Genomic DNA, 19500 nt, shown 5'->3' with positions numbered 1-19500 from the left:
CTGGGGGGGTTGCAGGACATGGCAGGCAGCGGAGACGCCATCCCTAGAGTGAGACGTACCGCTCTGAAATTGACATCAGCTGCCATCACGCCGGCGTCGGAAATCCCTAAGTCCTAACTCCGAGCCAGCGGCTGCAAGCAATCCCGGCTACATCATCAAAGCGCCGTTCTTGCAATGGTGAAATTCCTGCATGGACCCACGTCTACAGTTTAAATCAGGTATTTAGTTAGTTAGTTTAGGTAGCCCGTTGCTATTTTCCAGACTCTACGACCAACACTGAAGGGTGTGCCTCCACTGCTTAAATATCAATTACCTGCACCCAAACCCTGTTTTCCAACACAGATGCCTTATTAACCTGCTTCCCTTTTCCTATTCAGCTTGAGTTGTTGGTCTACGCTGAGGGGGTGTGTCTAGCAGCACTCCTGCCAGGGGGGTAGGATCCCATGTGTAGTATGTCTTGCCAACGGGGAGGTTTTCATCTTAGGTGGGGGGGTTACATTTTCCCAGAGTCCCCGAGAAATCTGCATCTCGTCTTGCTACCACTCCAAGACCCAGCAAACCTGACAAGGTCTAAGTGAGGGAAAATTCTGAAAAACTTGACACAATTCAGGCTCTGCTGATGTTAACAGCAACAAAGGAGGAGGTAAAGAATTCCACCAAAAATGAAGTTCATGGAGTTGTAGCAAAGTTTAGCAAAATCCAAGCTGAATTTAGACAATTGCCCTTCCATGAGTTAGTGGAAGAGAATGCCACAAATCTGCATGACATTTAGGAAAGGTAAGAAGGTAGCATGCCAAAGGAACAACGAGAGTCTCAGGAAATGATCTTTTGGGGGGAAGTCCCGCCCGCTTTTCCTCTTTCCAACACCCCGACATCAATATAATTCATTGAGGAAAATTAATATATGCTCTTCACCTAAGTTCTTGAGATCATGGCCAGGAGTCAGGCATACTGCCTTCCGACGAACCTGAGCCTTCTAAGGTCAAACTTGTCCCTATTTTTAGAAGGCTACAGAAGGCCAATAAGAGACTGCTGACACGGGAGGTGTGTGAGGAAAGCACTCCAGGTGTGGAACATTCTAGGGTTCTATTTGAAAACAGCATTTCTGTGGTAAGTAACCATCAGTGCTCAACTGCTAGCTAAACTGTTAGAATTCACGAAGGCAGTGACCTCCCACAGTTCAGATGCATGATCAAGTATGGGAGGCCCGAGGTGCCTTTGTCTTTAGTCAGTCATTTGCAGACATCGAGGAAACCATGTAACCAGGGCACCACTGGAATAATGGAAGTAGACCATACAGTGCAGAGGCACAAGGAACTAAAACCTGGGTTGAGAGTATTGAACAACAACAATAAAATCATAATAGAAGCAGTCTTTCCCCAGGAGGATGAGATTATATTAAATCAAAGTGCTTTACTGGCCATTTTCCAGTATGTCTTGAGGCTGCAACCTATTACTTCAAGTGACATTCAACTGGTGGAATGTCACAGGGACGGAAGATTGGATATCGCCGGACTTACTGTGTCCTCACAGATTATTAGAAACCTTATCTTGGACAATGTGGACAAGACAGAGAGGATATGATGTTTATGCAGACTTGTGTACAATGATAATGCAGTCAGTAGGGAAATGTGCATTTGTCCTAAAATGACAATATATTGTACTATAGGTGCTTCTGAGGTCTGACGGGTATCATTGTTTGATCCAGAAGATGGTGTGAGGGAAAGGTACGAGGACTGGTCATAGCCTCCTTCAACTCTAAGCAATCCATCAGCACAGGGTCAATTCAGAAGACCATGGGCCTCATTACAAGTCAGCCGGTCCGGAAAGAACAGTGGTGGTAAATCCGCCAACACAGTTCTTTCCGGACCGGCTGATTAAGAGTCCTGCAGGCAGGAGGTGTCATTTCCGCCAGGTCTGACCTGGCGGGTTTAACACCACCCGCCTGCAGGCGGACATGGAAACACCGGCACCATTACAGCATGGTGACGGTGTTTCCACTTCCCCATTCCCATGGAGTCCCATGGGACTCCATGGGAATGGGGATTAACAGAATTCCGCCTCCGGAATTAAAGGGTCACCAGGGTTGTAATGCCCCAGTGATTCCGGCAATCACGGAGGAGGAATGGTAATACAAGTCCGGCGGTAACGTGCCGGAATTTCCGGCACGGTTACCGCCGGACTCGTAATGAGGCCCCATGTGTTTAGCATGTGCTGTTGGAACTATAGAGGTTTTAAACATTTCATCATCATCATACGGCTTTTATTCGACAATTTAGTCATTTGCCAAAACAGCAAATGAATACGTAGATAACTACAACTACAGTAGTTGACAATATATCCTAGAATGCATCATCTAATTCTATTAGAGTGAATTATGAATACCCAGTCTCATTCTATAAACTTCACATGATGCGACAGATCCAAATTGCTTGAATTCCAATCTGTCCCGGTAAGGGTCATTCTATATCAACCAATGTATATAACGGTACAGCGTTATTCAAGAAAGAGCAGAGAGACAAAGCATTTCTGTAACATCTTTACATAACAGGGTTCAGTACAAAAGATAGATAAAATGCCTGAATATAAAAAAAAAAAATCAGAAAATTAAATTAAGATCTTCAAAGGTTTAACACTGAACCTCACAGGATGTATACGAAGAACATAAAATAAATCAATTATTAATCTATTAACAGTGTTGTGTGCTCAAAGGACCAACACAGTTCTACAATATATGTGTAATAGGAATATGCCTAGGGTAACCAGGTATAAGGTTCCAATATAGACAACAGAAAATTTAAAATTCTGGAGTATATTCAACCAACCCTCATAATATGTGCAAATGTAACTGGTGCATTCATTAATCTACTAGCAGCATCATAATGTGCAAAGAGCAATAAAGTGCATATTTAATTGTTTTAAACATTCATTGCAATATGCGAGAGGAAGTGCTCTACTTGGGGATTTTAATTTAATAATGCTAAAGGATAAGATTTTAACGGAGGAAGGAAAGTTGAATGGCTACTATGTCTGTTGTTAGCAAGCAGCTGTGAAAGGCCTGTGAGGAAGACCAAAAGGGGGCTTGTTAACAGGAGTACGCTCCACATGTGTGAAGGATGTTTCAAATAGTTCAAGCACATATGGCATCCTTGCGACACACCTGGCAATTAACATGGCTATTTGGACATTTCCCAAACTTACTTTTTTGATCAACTGAATGTCATTATGGTTGGACACATTGAAGAGGGAGTAATAATCTTGTCAGTTGATTTTAGTGTGAATTTTGGGGAGAGGGAAGATGCTCTATTTGTTGGATGTGAGCCGGGACAAGTAGGGGGAATAGTGTGAGGGGGTCGAAGATGGCTGACTTTTATAAGGGGGTGGAATTTGCAGATTATTGTAGATAATTCACAGGTGAGCCAGACCCCTATGACAACTTGGCAGTAGCGTCAGAGATGTACTGAGTGATGGCCCAGGTTTGTCCAGCACAATTAGGAAAATCAAGCAAAGCTATAAAAACAAAATAAAATCCTTGCGAGCCGCATTATACCAAAAAGAGGGAGAACTAATGTTGAGATGCATAGTGGAAAGGAATTCTCTAAACTATTGGAAAATAGCTAGTTACAAAGATAACTTCCAAAACTCTGCCCAACTTAACCCTATCATGGACAAGGAGTGGTAATTCGACTTTAACTACACAAATCTCCTTCTACAACCACAATAATGTTTCCCTCTCTAGACAATTTTAACTAGAAATTAACATATTACTTATTACCAACCAGGGATAATCATCGTCTGTGGTGAAGCTGAAAACCCTAGAGCAGATATTGTGAGAAACATCCTGTAACATGTAAGCACATTGAGTGTGAGGCGTTAGTGGTCCATCGTCGGGCTGCCTTGAACATTTCGTAAAGGACCTTACGATTGATCACTGGGGGAAATTGTGGAATCAACTGTGGGAAAGTATTACTCCCCATCTTAGTAGAGTAGTATATGCATTTTTAAATTTGATAAAATTACTTGACTGAAGTTTTAATAGTTTAAAAAGGGATAAAAGAAGTATATATGAAGGAATTTGTCACTGACATTGTCACAACTAAGAGCCAGTTGAGAAGAATGTACATGAAAGAGGTTAAGTTATTACTACATTTTTAGGAACATTTTAAGCAAATGTTGTTTTTATATAAAGGTGGACTGTAAGGTATTGATGTAATAATGATGTATTGTATTACATTTACATTTGTGTAAGGTTTAAAAATAAACCACTATGCACAATAAAAAAAGAAAAATAATAATAATTGCCTGCCAATGCGTCCATGATGGTAGCTATGTAACCCTAACTCCTCAGTACTATCATTTATGGTATCTAGTGATATCAAGGATTAAACAATGTGTCACCAATGTTAAGTAACAATTGTGGATACACCTTTTTATTTCTAAAGGCCCAGAGCAAAACAGTCCATGAGAATATAAGGTGCACTGGTTTCTCTAAAAGGCATTATCCAATGGAACGCCACTTTGCCTACTGGGTTCACCAGCTGTTGCCATGGGCCACTACAGTTTATCAGCACCTTTTGGTATCATAGGTCAGCACATTTTAATCAACAGCAAAGGTCAGAAGATTTGAAGATAGTGCCCCTTAGCTTTTAGATTTCATGAAGGAGCTCAAGAACCTCTGCTTCAAGGAAAGTTTCCTCCCTATCAGCTGGTCCACACCCTCCACCCGCAACCTAACCTGAAACTAGGAGATCTGCTACCTACTGTTTTCTCCCCTGGTTACTTCGATTCTAGGTGATTAGGTTGAGTTATTTTCATCGAATTTCTTTTTTCTCTTATTCCATTTGGCCGCAAATATATGTAGGGGGAAGACCTTTCCGCAGACCTCCATTTCCCCGAGCACCCCCTATATTTATTATCACGATTAACCACCCTGCCACATATATTTGCGGCCAAATTCAGTCAAAATAATTCAACAAATTCTACCTCCACCAAATCTCCCTATCCCTTGCTGTCAAATTGCCCATTCTCCCCTTCTCCCTGTCACCCTCTCAGTGTCCTTTTCCCTATGATTTGTAAATCCCTCAGTTGCTTCTCAGAGCTAGGTCCACACTCAATAAATACCCTAATAATTAAAAAAATACAAATAATATAATTGCAGGAGTTAATGGAATTATGTCATAATCGAAGGATAAGTCCAAAAAAGCACAGAGTAAATGCCATTCCATGCCAGTATCATGCCAAATGACTAATCCTAGACCAACCACTTAGTTTTATATTCTCACAGTCATCATGTGTATGTTTCAAAGAATTCAGATTATTGAGCTTTGTGAAGAAATTCAGGTGTGCATTGCCTTTAACCTGATCTAGATTAGACATAATATAAAAATACTTAGTTCTCCCTGTGCCTTTCCCAATTCTGAGCCTCTTATGTTGCTCCTGTCTTTGCTGAGTTGTATTCATTATTTGATTGTCTATATTTATTTTATGATGTATATTTTTGCTTACATATGTTTTTGATTGTTTTTATATAGACCACAGCACTCTGTTTCCGCAAAGGATAGGCTTGTTTACTCATTTTGCTTTTACGATCGTGAAAAACAGGTGGCAGATGGCAATGAAAGGATTTTCCTGCAATTAAGAAAAAGAAAACAATTTCTGAGTTACCTGGACTTTATTGAACATTTGGAGATTCATAGCTTTGACTTCGTCAAGCTGTTGGCGCAGTGCAATTAAAGTATCTTGTTTTTCATGGGTGTCCTTTTCCAAAAGCTTCATCGCAATTTCCATTTCGGTTTTCATTCCAATTTGTAGTTCCAACTCTTTTTCCAGTTCCTTGAAATAAGATTCACATTAGTGTGCCACTTATTTTGAAAGAACTAACTAGACACAAATTGCTAATGTATGTTTACTAAGTAATTCACACGGCACACTTGTTTGATAACATATGGACTCATACTAGATAGAAAATGGACTACATTAGATAGGGCTATACATCAAGACATCAAGATTAAGACTTACTATGGGGAACTTTGAAATGTGTGTTGCAATGAGCTTTCTATCTGCTCTGTCTTCCTGGTCTGCATCTATGTATTAATGAATGTTCTGTGAGGGGAATGCTTTGTGAGTGTGCTAATGAGTGTTCTTATTCTGACAGTTGAGAAAGGCTGGCTTGGAGAGAGGGTGTCGGTGGATGTTGCATATATCCTGTACTTTTGCTTAGTATTATATTCTTTTACTGTAATCTGTAACTGCAACAATAAAGCATTCTCTTTTATACCTGTGGCTCCTGGTGCTATCCTGATGGCCTACCCTAAGATTCTAAATGAGCTGGACCTAAATCTACGGGTGCTGTGCAAGGGAGACAGCCTGTGTGACACCCACCCCTCCCAAACGAAGATAGCCCTCCTTCTCATTGTCCTGTTCCTATTTCTTTTTAAACTTTATTTACATACTTTGCCTTACACATCGATACAATTTATCACAACTTAGGTCACTAAAGTTCACATCCCTTGTCTCAGTACATCAAATTACATTTATGACCATCACATATCATATTCCATGTTATATAACACATAGCAATAATTGTTAAACAGCATGGTCTATTCACTCTGTGGAGGACTCCGCGTAAGCAGGTAGGCTCTGAATTGTGCCCAGATATGGGTTGGCCAGCCGACAACCAGCAACACCGATACCTAACGTTTTTTTTCTCATTCACTTAACCATTGAATCTTACTTGGGGCATCAGAGTGTGTCCAAGAGTGATGGATGTACCTTTTGGCCAGTAAGAGGCCATGGTTCAAAAACCTCCTAGTGGAGCGGGCTATTTTATCAAGTAGGCCAAATAGACATATAGCTGGGTCAAGCTCAATGTGTATGCTGTGATCACTTCTAGAGTGGAGCATACATTTTCCCATAATTCCCCTAACCAAGGACAGGACCATAGCACGCGTATGTATGTGGCATTGTCACCCACACAGCGTGGACAGGTATTGCTGGAGTCACCAAGAAACTAGTTGGAGTGCAGTGGTATCTGTTCAAAACTAAGTTGAATGAGCCTAAAGCGTGAATTAAGGGATGCAGCATGTGTAAGTCTACACATCCTCTTCCATGTTTCGTCTGTGATGTCCGCGTCAGGATCTCTGGCCCATTTACGGGGGATGATGCATTAGGCTTCTATCTTAATATCAGTCTACACAGACTAGAGACAAATCTCAAGCATTTACCAGCATGCATTATGCATGTCAGGCTCAGGTTCCCTGGTGGCTCCCCTGGGAATTCTGGCTATAGCTTTTGAATCGCAGAACGTTGCCTATAATACTGCAGGCATAGAAGAGCTTTATTATGAGGGGTAACAAGAATATCCAGTCCTTCTACCATTCAAATACATGTCTCCTATAGTTATAACATCCAGCTCCTTCCAGTTTTCAATTATTGCTTTATCAAATAAAGGGGGAAGGGGCATACAGTTCCAGATGGGAATATGTTTAAAGTACAGCATTCTTGTGTCAGTCAACTGCCGTATTTTGCTCCATGCCAATATACTAGTATTGACTTGGTTGAAACGACATTGGTCAGTACAGCCTGGAGAAGGGATCTAATATCATTATTCCAGGCTGCATGCGTCTCGATTTTTTTCTGTAGGTATGAGTGATCTTCTAGGTTCCAGTGAGTGAGCCTATGCCACTATCCAGTACAGCCGAAAACCTGGAGCAGTAAATCCATCTCGGTTGTATGGTTTCACCAGATTATCCCATTAGAGGAGCACTGCCCCTGAGTAGAGGAGCATGCCCCCGAGTGCCGCGTATACGTCTGGATTAATACATCCAAGTTCTTGAAAAATTGCCGTCCTGGCCAGATCGGTACATTTTGAACGAGGTACAATAATTTCAGCAGTACCACCATCTTTAACAACGCTGCATTACCTGCCATGGAGATAGGAAGCAGAGGTTAGCTATGCAACTTAGTACCCCGTTTTGTTAAATAATTACACACGTTATTGGTCTATCAAGTGTCTGCCTACCTGGACATGATGATGTCCAAGTGTGATACTGTTCAGGCAAAATGTAGGGCGTTAGGTAGCTCCAAGGCCGCCGAAAACAAAGGGAAAAGTTCAGATTTACTGCAGCTAATGAGCAGACCTGAAAAATCCCAAGCTTTCATCCCATCTCGCATTATAGGTTCACAGTTAACTCAGGTGGGTTTGGGGGGAGTCTTAATAAAGATGATAACATCGTTGGCATAGACATACATGACATCTGGTGTACCCGCTATTCTGATGCCCCTATGGGAGAGCTTGTGTCTGATCAGGTCAGCAAGTGGTTCAATAATTATAGCAAATAGTAGGGGGGACAAGGGGCAACACCATCTCGTAACCTTTTGGGTCAGACCTCACTCCATTAGTACAGACACAAGCCGCAGGGGTTTTGGGGGTGGGGAGTCTAACAGTCAGAATAAAGAGATGAACTTGGACCAAATTCACATCAGGCAAGCACAGTATACATATATTGCGAGGGCACAGTCACATGCTTTTTGCGTGTTTAAGGTAACAGCAACGACATGTACTTTTGAGTCTCCCTGTGCCAATATGTTAAAAAGTCTCCTTAAATTTAGTGCTGTCGAGTGGCCGGGTATGAAGCTGGATTGGTTGCAGTGTATGTGTCCCATCACAGGCATCATCAGCCTGTTAGCCAGTATGTTGGCAAATATCTTAATGTTGGTATTGATCAGAGATAAAGAACAAGTTACTTAGCTGTAACACTTGCTATCCAGTATGGGTCTTGCATGAATTCACATGCTCATGAATATTCCCTGTCGTCAGGCTGGGAATCCTCAGTAAAAAGAAAGCAGTTTAGCTTTAAACATTTAGTCTCCCCTATAGCCTATCAGTGTCCTAAGCTTCAGATTTGGTAGCACACATAAAGTGGCAGTATGAACCAAGAAGAGCCAGAGAGGGGAAGGGGGCGGGTTCGCCTGTGAATCCATGCAAGACCCATGCTGGAGAACAAGAGTTACAGGTAAGTAACTTGTTCCTTCTCCAACATGGGGTCTTGCTTGGATCCACATGCTCATGAATACGATTGTACAGCAGTACATACATACAACCACGGGAGGTAGCAAGGCTCACAGAAGCAATACACTTACCCCTGGAACAGACTTACTTCAAGCAAACCGGTTGTGTAGCACTGTTTGCCCGACCTGGGACTCCTCCCTGGAATCCCTTTCGACACAGTAGAATTTTGTGAAGGTGTGGTTAGACATCCATTGTAGTAGGCCTGCATATGTCGAGCAGGGGAATACCAGAGAGAAATGCTGTCTCTGCAATGACTCTGGTGGAGTGGGCTCTCGGCCAGCTTGGAAACAGTCTGTTGGTCAGACGATGGCAATGCATGATGCAGCCAGAGAGCCACATGGAGATGGAAGCCATAGAAAGGGCCTTCCCGTGTCCCAGAGGTCCAAAATTAACGAAAAGCTGAGACGTCTTCCTAATTTCTTTTGTGCATGCCACAAAGAATTTCAGGGCACGAGCAACGTCCAGCGAATGCAACGCCCTTTTCAGCAGGCGAAGAAGGGTTGGTGAAGAAAACTGGTAGAACAAAAGGCTTGTTGAGATGAAAGTCTGATTGAACCTTAGGCATGATTTCGTAGAACCACTTTAGTGGCGTGGAAGGACAAATGCAACAGCTTACAGAAGAGGGCCTGAATCTCACCGACACGCCTGGCTGAGGTGATCGCCACCATGAAAGCGGCCTTCCACGATAGAAACTTTAAAGGGGCACAATGCATTGGTTCAAATTGAAGTCCCATGAGCTTAGACAGGACCACATTCAGTTCCCAAGCTGGGGTAGGAGCCTTCACCGGAGGGAAAGTTCTGAAGAGACCCTTGAACTCCTTAACGAGCCTGTGCGACCACAGGGAGAGCTTGTCCGGAGCCTTGTGTACTGGGATATTGCATGGGCAATGCCAGCTTTGGTCAACGAGAGCAGGCATGGGAGGAGCTGCGGGGCAGTTACACGCAGCAGCGCAATATTCCATGCCCGGCATCACACTGTGAAGCACTTCCACTTGTGCCTGTAGCAAGTCAACGTAGAGGTAGCCCTGTCCTTGGCCAGGATCTTCTTACATTCTAACAGCAGTGAATAGTGTCTAAATACTAGGGCTGCAGAAACGCCGGGTCATGGTGCAGGATTGATCCTTCTTCTCTGGAGAGGAGGTCGGGAAGTGGAGGCAGTTTGATGGGCGGAACCAACGACAGATGGAGATGGCCCGAGTACCAGATCTCCCTCGGTCACACTGGCGCGGTGAGGATCACACATAGCAGTAGCAAAATTGGGGGCATGGCATACAGAAAGAGCCCCTCTCAAGGGAAAAAGAAGGTATCCCCCACACTCCTCCGCTAAGGATATCTGCTGGCAAACCGCAGACACTTTAGAATTTGCAGCCGTCGCAAAGAGCTCGATCTGAGGAAGACCCCACTCGCTGAAGAAGCTTGATACTTGGACTTGCTGAAGCTCCCACTCAAGGCAGGAACGCAGCTCCTTGCTGAGACAGACCACAATGGTGTTCTTGATGCCTGCCAGGTGAAAGGGGATGAGGAACATGCCTTGAAGAATGATCCAGTACCATAGGGACTGGGCTTCCAGGGAGAGTGCCTCCCGCCCTGTTTCCTTATATAAAACATGATGGTGGTGTTGTACGTGAAGGTCCGCATCCTTTCCCCCCGTAGCCGAGGCTGGAACGGCCCGAGGGCCCAGAAGACTGTCAGTAGTTCCAGGATGTTTATGTGTAACTCCTTTTCTTCTGTGAGCCAGAAGCCTCTGGCGTGAGAATGTCCTTTGTGGGTTCCACAACCCTCCAGAGAGGCATCAGTAGTGACTGTAGCCTGGTACGGAGGGAAAGGGAGTTTCTTGAGTGAGGTGTGGCCGAACCCACCACCATTGAAGAGCTTGACTGATTTTGTCAGACCATGTGCCCATGACTTGCTGACACCTGGCATCTTGAAATTCGTGGAGAGGCTGCATGTGGAGCCTGCAAAAGGGGACCAGATGGATGCAGGAGATCATCATGCCCAGTAGGGATTTGAAGGACCAGACCGTTGCAACATACGCTGTAGACAGCCGTTGGATCTTCCCCATGATGTTTTTCACCCTCTCTTCAGACGGAGTCGCTAGACAGAAGACTGTGTTGAGCTGGGCACCTAGGAACAGACCGTTCAGAGATGGCACCACGCAGGACTTTGAAAAGGTGATGGAGAATCCTAGCAAAGTCAGAAGCTGGATGATGTCTGCTGTGTGCTGGGTTGCCAGTGCGCAGAAGCAGGAACGAATGGGCCAATCGTCCACGTAAGGGAAGATGTGTATTCACCTGCGGCACAGATGTGCCGCTACCGGGGACAAGCATTTGGTGAACACCCTCGGGCCAATTTCAGGCCGAAGGGAAGGGCCTTGAATTGATAATGCTGCCCCACGACGACAAAACGCAGGAACTTCCCCATTCATCACAAACACCGGATATGGAAATATGCATCCTCCAAGTCGAGAGTCGCCAGAAAATCCCCTTCATCCAGCTGGTCAGGGCATGTGCTGCAAAGTGATCATCTTAAACTTTTGGGATTTCCAGAACTTGTTTAGGCATTGAAAGTCTAGGATAAGTTGCCACTGTAAGGAAGGCATGGTATCAAACAGTAAGACAGACACAAGTTACCACAGTTCAAGCGCGTTTATTTAACTTCAATTGGGTTTGAAAAACGCCTATCTAATCCTAAATCTATAGATGGGGCAAGCTACGACCATCAAACAATTATAACAGTCCTACGGGCGTTTTGTCAAAATAAAAGGGTCTATTTCAATAAACCTATTGCCAATCCTTACTTCTACATACAAATGGTGTGGTGGGAAACAATGGTGTACCAAAGAAAAGTATTCAAGAAATGATATCTCAGGATAGCTGAGCTGTTAGCTTCCCTTCCCCACGTTTTCAGCACGGAGCAAGGCGGCACACTCCAGCTTAGCACATACTCTGGCTTTTCTAGCACGAGGATGCAGTTCAAAATCTCAGTATCAGGGCCTTCTGTGCCAAAGTCTCTTTGCCATTCAAAATCTCCTACTTCAGAGGGCCTGATGTGACAAACAAACATTCAAAGTTCCTTTCTCCTCAGGATTCTCATATGCACAACTTCTCTGGTGATTTACTGTTCACCATGGGCCCCCCCTTCGCCAGACTCAGACCCACTTCAACACAAAACCTTCAATTAGTCTCCCTCTGACGGACTCAGACCAATTTATCTCATTTTCCAAACTTTCTTTACTGTATCAAAATCTAAGACATTTGACAGTGCGCAGGATTTTGCTTCACCCGTCGCAGGACCACTTCTTTAACTTTCACTTGTGCCACTTCTCAGCTGGATACCTTACAGAGACCTTCGATTGAGCACATGTGCGGTGCTGGACCACTCTGTCGAAAAGTATAGTATCTTTTCCTTTCAAAGTTCAAACAGTCATTAGCAGTTCAACTTTACTTGCGTCTTTTATCACACGCGTTTTAACAATGTGCCTTCCAGCGCTCGACATACAATGTTGCTTCTTGTAACCTTAGCTTCAACACAGACCGGTCTTGTATCGGTCTCCACAACTCACAGGCTGTGTTGCTTTCACTGACTATGCTTTATTCTTGGAGCCAAGGACGGTATCACAGTGGCTGCTGCTTCTCCCCGCCTTAATTAATGACGGGGGAGGGACCCGGGTATCTCCGACACACAATGCAGGATTCTTCAGCCTGGTCTCCTGGTTTTACGCCTTCTAATCTTGAGGGTTCTTCAAAGTAGCAGTTTCTTGTCGGAAAGGACAAGAGAATTTACTTCCCTGTAATCCCTCCTGTTGTGCCGTCTTTCTTCTCCTGTTCAGCTGCTGTCCGGAAACTGCTGTATCCTCCTGTGCTTTTCCTCGATCAGAGTGTGCTCTCGTACTCTGCCTTTTATCCGTGTGGGGAAGTTTAATGAAAGTCATGTGTGAGTAACTGTCAGTAATTGCCTGACCTCATCTGACCAATGCATACATTTGGACATGTCAGGTACACTGCTCGGGTGTTAGTCTGTTTTCTGCCATAGCGGGCTGTCTGTGTGCAAGTGTCTGTGCTGGAAAAAGGGGGCAGGGGGTAGAGTTCCTACATATCCTACTTGTTAGGATGGGGTAAAGGGGTTACAGGGAACAGGATACCACGTCTCGCCATCCGGTGTCCCACTCGCACTCCCCGAAGACCCCTCACCCAGTAAATCCTTCAGCACTGGTCCACCCCCAGAACTGGATCCAAAAGCGATGGCCGTGTCCTGGCTATCTTGATGACAGACCCCTGGGGACTAGTGGGCGAGACACGGTCTGGTTTCTCATACCACCCTCCTGACGGTTTCCTTACCAGAAAGTATCTGGAGTACACGTCAGAGCCCCGGAGGCACTGTGGGACTGGTTCTATTGCCCCTTTTTGTAACATGGCCTGAACCTCCTGTAGCAGGTGGGCCATGTGTAGTTCTTGACGCGCGACAGGAGGACTATGGGGCACTTGTCTTGAAATTCAAAAGCGTGCCCCTGCTGAAGATCTTGCGCCGCTGAGCAACAAAATGTGATAGTCGCCCTCCCACTGGGGTTCAAAAGTGGGGGTGCGGATCCTGGGCCGCTTAAGGCCTGCTTGGGCATCTAACTCCTCGAAGGGGGGACGACGATGCTGGGTGCCACTGCAGAAAGCCTGGGATTGACCCCTTTAAGACTTGTGGGTGGTGGTGCAGGAGAGCTGACAATAGGGGCTAGTGTAGCCCTTGCATGATATGGAGACTCTCCCCTTTGGGGAAAGAAAGGACGACCTTCTCTGCTGCAGGACCCCCAGAGAGTGCAGTCTCCATGACGGTTTTGATGGCCTGGAGTGTGTCATCTATTGTCTTCCCAAACAGGTAGTCCCCATCAAACGGCATGTTGATGACCTTCATCTGTGTGGAAATTAGTGTCCTTCGGTCAATTTTTGCACCAGAGAGCCACATTCCTCATTTGGCAGAAACCAGAGTCTGCTGTGTCGAGCGCGATAGTGATGGTGTGGTCCGGAGCTACTTCTCCTTCCTGTTATGGGGCCAAGGCTTCGGTCTTCTTGTCATCAGGGAGGAAGTCATGGATGGGCCCCAGCTTGTACCACAGCTCCCTGTCGTACCTGGACCTGGACTGGATGGTGAGGGCGTTGGCGGCCTTGATGGTGGAGGCTAGTGTGGTAATGATGCGCTTGCCAGCGGCATCAAGCTTCTTGCCCTTCTGGTCCGGAGGCACCATGGACGACGATGAGGAGTTTGATGACCTCTTCTTGGCGGCAGCAGATACTGAGTCTGGAGAAGATTGAGACTTGAGGCACCTGGGGGCCAAATCTGGAACCTGGTGTTTCTTATCCAGCCTATCACACTTTGCAGGCGTGATATTTGCAGGCTTCTTGACTGCCAATCCATCTTCCCATGTGTCGTCCAAAAACAGGACCAGTCTTTTTAGTTGACTCTAGCCGTTGAAAAAGGAAGTCTTCCTTCCTTGTTTCTGCCACCAGATTGAAGAGCTTGGCAGCCTTTGAGATGAAGTGAAAGGAGACAATTTCATCCAGGGGTGAAGCCCTGGCGAGCTTGTCGACATCTAGCGGTTCCCCATCCAAGGGAACGTTGCTGTCATACTCATCTATGTGAGTTCCGGTGGTGTTAGTGTATGTGCCAGTATCTGTGTGAACTGGTTCCTTTGCAACAGGGGGCAGGGCCCCTAGGACTGGCCGAGCAGTAATGGGTGCACTCAACCAATCACAACCGCTCAGAAAAGAGGCTATGACAGAAGCATGCAGAGCAGTTGTCGACTGGATCATAGTCAGCACCGTTGATGGAGGTCTAGGAGGCAGAGAAACCCTGGGAATGGAGACAGTTGTGGAGGTAAAGATGACGGTCATAGACAAACTCTTCGTCACAGATGGAAGACTTCTTTTCCCTAGGTTCGCCAACGGTGTCATCGATGAGGCGCTTGTCAAAGAGGCTTACGGCGATGAAGTGGTCGTCAATGGAGTGCTCGTCGATGGAGTGACGATCCTGGTGGACAAAGTTGTCATCGGCAGGGCTCATGTTGACGATGGCAGAGCCGTTGACGGATCCTTAGAAGATGTGCTCTTTGACTATTTGTGCTTGGAAGGTGTCAGTGATTTTCTCACCGATGGTAGTACCCACCAGCCGGCAGGCTGTCGACGAAAGTGACCATTTCCAGAACCTGGTCCTGCAGCCGCGGAGACCGTTGATGAGGATGTGGATGGATTGTGGGATTTCGCCTTCTTTTGGATCTTCGCATACAAAGCATCCACAAGGGACCTCAACCTCTTCTTAACAAAGGGAGTACGTTCATAGGACCTGCCGGTCCTGGACGAGGCATGACAGCGCCCAGAGGCCGCGTCGGAAGCCTTCCCCTTCCTCGATCCACGTCACCAATCACCAGTGGCGGTCCTTCTTGTCTTCAACGAGAAGGATTGGCAGATGGGACATCCATTTGTGTTGTGGTCAGGATGAAGACAAAAAAGGCACGTGAGGTGCCGGTCCTCAGCGAAGGTGTTCTTCAGGCTGCAGCTTTCACAGGCCATGAAGAGGCTTTTGTTTGTAGCATCAGCCACGGTCGAGGTTTAGATATGGGCCCTAACCTGGGCCTGTTGGCGCCACAGGTTGAAGATCTGACGGTGAGTTGAAGATCTGACAGTGGAATGAAGATATTTCGTGACAACAGCTCCCCGCTGCCAGTAGTCACCACGTGATTGTTGATGAAGAAGAGATTAAAGATTTCTTCAGAAAATAGCCACACATCTTTTTTCTTTTCAAGGAGTGAAGCACAAGGACTCCCAACACTAGAAACGTTTTGTAAAATCTGAAGATGGCCACGAAGGGTGGAGTTTAGGAGGACGAGTGTCATAGTCTGGGGGCAGTAATATGCATCCGATGATCATATTTTCTCTTCATCTCTATCAACTTGGCTACAGCCTGGAAACCTTTTTCCAAAGGTAAAAGCGTGAGCTTGGGTGCGTACGTCTAGAAACAGTGTGTTGTGTCCATCCACACGATACTTCTAAAACCTGCACCATTGATTGAAACATATTTACAGACAAAAAAGGCTTGATATTTTTAAGTTGCTGCAACTGGGAGAATGCCATGTGCACCTTCTTTTCAGTGTGAGGCCTAAACTCCAAATGAGGGTCAATAAAACAAAACAAGGACTTTAAACTGTAGAGCAAAAGAAAAAAGCACCAGTTTCATGGTATTCAGCCATCTCTCAATGTGTACTTGATTTTTCCTGGATAATAAAATAAACTCGGTCTTAACTGAAATAAACTTCGGCAAATAGAAGCCATCTAAGTATCTACACAGGCGAGGCAGGATTCCAGGTGGTGCGTATCCTCAGCAGATGACACCTTGAGATATAGTTACAGGCTATCTGCAAACCGGTAGAGAAACTACCCTGCATTCTCACTCAGTCAAATGGTGATCTTTGATTTCTGGATAACTTTGGAGAATTTGGATTGTTGCATGCAGTTTCACCTGGAGCATTCCAAGTGCCGAATGGGATTACCAAAAAAATGATCTCAGGCCCAAATAACCGCACAGACTCGAAGAATATGGAAAAATACTACTTTATTTTCAATTCGATAAAGTAGGGAAACACTGCGAACAAACAGATTGTATGTGACACACACACTCTCAAAGCACTTCAATTACGCAAAAGGTTTTATACCTCGACGTACGTCAATTATGATGTTTTCTTACGTGGTAAACAGTAAAAACAGGTGGAGGGATTGGTTAAGGGAACAAATATACCTATAGTTCATATAAGTGTTAGTATAATCATTGGCTGCCCCTTATCTAGTAGGCACGCCTTTAACAACCCCTTACTACGTAAAATACTGATAACAGCATAACAACAGCAGCAGATAGACTTCTGCAACAATGCAAAGTCTACCACTACATAGGCCCTCATGATTGGTTGGCACTCTCTTATAACCTTGGATATTCGGTCTTTAGCAGCACATAAGCAACGAAACCAGGTGCAGGAAACATCAGACAAATGCCCTAGTTAGCTGATTAGCCTATCATCTCTTGTCAGTTAGGCACTAAGCCAAGGTTTCTTCTGTAGTTGATCTTGCTGACAGTTCTCTTCCTCTGAACTTTAAAGTGAGTGAAGGTACATTGATCTTTGCCTCAAGCTTCATGAATAGGCCTCGTCTTCTGGTCTCGTACAACGTGTGAGGAGAACATGATTTTGAACATGATTTTGTCCATTCTGTCCTTTTATTTAATGCTATTTGATTCAATTATGTTGGAATCGGATGCTATTACTCTACTCAGCCTCTGGAGACTAGGTTGCTCCGAAAGCATGTGCTTTCTGCATCTTTGATTGTTCAATACTTGGCATTCACAGTTTTTCCCTCCTTTACATAATCGAACATAAATATTTATTTATTTATTTAGACGCTTATCCTCTTCAACTCATTTTGTGCCTTGCAGTTACTTCTTGCAGCGGCATCCTTTCATCTGTCCATGTTATGTCATCTTTACCTAGCTGTGCTTGGTTTAGTCTTTTTAAAAGTGGTCTAATATATGTACTGTAATCAAAATCCCAGGTCCTACAATAATTATACAGGCCTAAACATTGCTGAATTTCCCTCACTCTCTTAGGCCTTAGAGTTTTCATGATTGCTTCTGCTCTCTCAGGTGTCACTTTTCTCCCCTCTTGAGAGATTAGCTGTCCTATGTACAAGACCTCTTCTAATACTGTAGTTTCTCTTTGTCCACTTTGTATCCTTTTCCTGTCAATACTGTCATTAACTGGACTGAGTCTTCTCTGCATCTTTCTCCTGTCTCGCTGCACACTAGTATGTCATCTACGTACTTTATTATTGGCCTCTCAAGTTGTCTGTTGACTAGGTCCACCTAAAGGACTCTATTAAAGATCGATGGGAACTCAGAGTACCGCAGTGGTAAACTTATATGTTTCCACCGCTGATTTCTATACGAAAGGGAAGTCAAATATTGGGAGTCCTCATGAAGGGGAATTGAAAAGAAAGCATTTTTTAAATCTACTAGTGTAAAATATTTAACTGGGATATTACATATTATCGTAGCTGAATTCGGAACCAGAGCCAACTCTGCTTCGACAATATTGTTTAGGGTGTGTAGATCCTGAATAAATCTGCATGCATACCCCATTGATTTCTTTACAGTGAACGCAGCCATGTTACATGTGGAGTCTGATGGTACTAATATTCCCAGCTGTACTAAAGCAGAAATGGTTTCAAATATAACTTCATCTGCTTCTCTGGACATGGGGTACTGCTTTGCTTGTGGTAAATTTGTTCCTGGCTGAACCTTACTTTCAACTGCCCTTTGTCGATGTCCTCCTCACCACTGATAGCCTCGTCGTAACTATGGATGTCGAGGCCCTATATACATCTATACCTCAACAAGAGGCCTAGAAGCCATTTGCGACGTCCTGAATACCAGAGAAGATCCTGACTCCACTCACACAAATTTCATCCTTAAGTGTACAAGACTAGCAATGGCTGAAAATGTCTTTATTTTCGAGAACCAGATTTACAAGCAAACTAAAGGTGTGAGTATGGGCGCTACTTTCGCCCCAGACATTGCGAATTTATATATGTCCCGATACGAAGAGAACCATGTCTTCTCTTCAGTGAATCCTTTTCGTGGCAACATCGCACTCTGGAAGAGGTACATCGACGATGTAATTATTATATGGCAGGGAACACCCCTTGAACTGCAACAGTTCCACAGTTGGATTAACTCAAGAAACATGCACATTAAGTTTACAATGCACTGGGACCACCACCAAATAGATTTCCTGGATCTACAAATTTATAAGACCGGAGACCGCTTTTCTGTAAACCAACGGACAGTTTGTTGCATTTTCAAAGTTATCACCCAATGGGTTTAAAATATAATTTACCCTATGGGCAATTCTTACGCATCCGGAGACATTGTTCAGATTTGGACAAGTTCCATCAGCATGCAGAGGATTTGACTCAACGCCTTGCTGAGAGAGGCTACCCTAAAAAAGCAATCAACCAAGCTAAAAAAAGAGCCAGACACACGCCCAGAGAAATCTGTTTGGAAAATAAACCGAAAAAAGATTTGGGGCGACTTGTATGTGTCACCACTTTCGGACCCGTGAGCCTTTTGATTCAGAAAACAATAAAAAAAAATTGGCATTTGGTTAAAAATCCTGGCACCTTACAATAAGTACCTTGTTTTGCTTTTAAGAAAAACAGGAATCTTAGGGACGCTCTAGTACACACATTTATAGAGCCAGCTCCACAAGCACAAAATACATTGTGGGATTTACCCCCTATAGTTGGACATCATAAATGTGGGCACTGTGTGGCATGCCCCTTGACCGTACAAAGGAAATCCTTTGAACATGAACGAGTGAAATGGACAATGACAGATTTCACAAA

The 19500-nt window shown here is 44.6% G+C and overlaps 1 protein-coding gene across 1 annotated transcript in view; it reads right to left on the bottom strand.

Moving 5' to 3' along the window:
* The window catches only part of RUFY1 (RUN and FYVE domain containing 1), a 1926102-nt gene that overhangs the window by 766836 nt on the left and 1139766 nt on the right, over positions 1-19500 (bottom strand). Inside the window, exon 11 of the mRNA XM_069652681.1 lies at positions 5665-5832. Within this exon, the coding sequence (XP_069508782.1) occupies positions 5665-5832 (168 nt within the window). The remainder of the gene's footprint in view (positions 1-5664; positions 5833-19500) is intronic.

This window comes from Ambystoma mexicanum, chromosome 3p (assembly GCF_040938575.1).
Source record: "Ambystoma mexicanum isolate Mex_15411 chromosome 3p, UKY_AmexF1_1, whole genome shotgun sequence".
Lineage (NCBI taxonomy): Eukaryota > Metazoa > Chordata > Amphibia > Caudata > Ambystomatidae > Ambystoma > Ambystoma mexicanum.
Note: the sequence above shows the minus strand (reverse complement) of the source record. Positions and strands in the feature narration are given on the sequence as shown.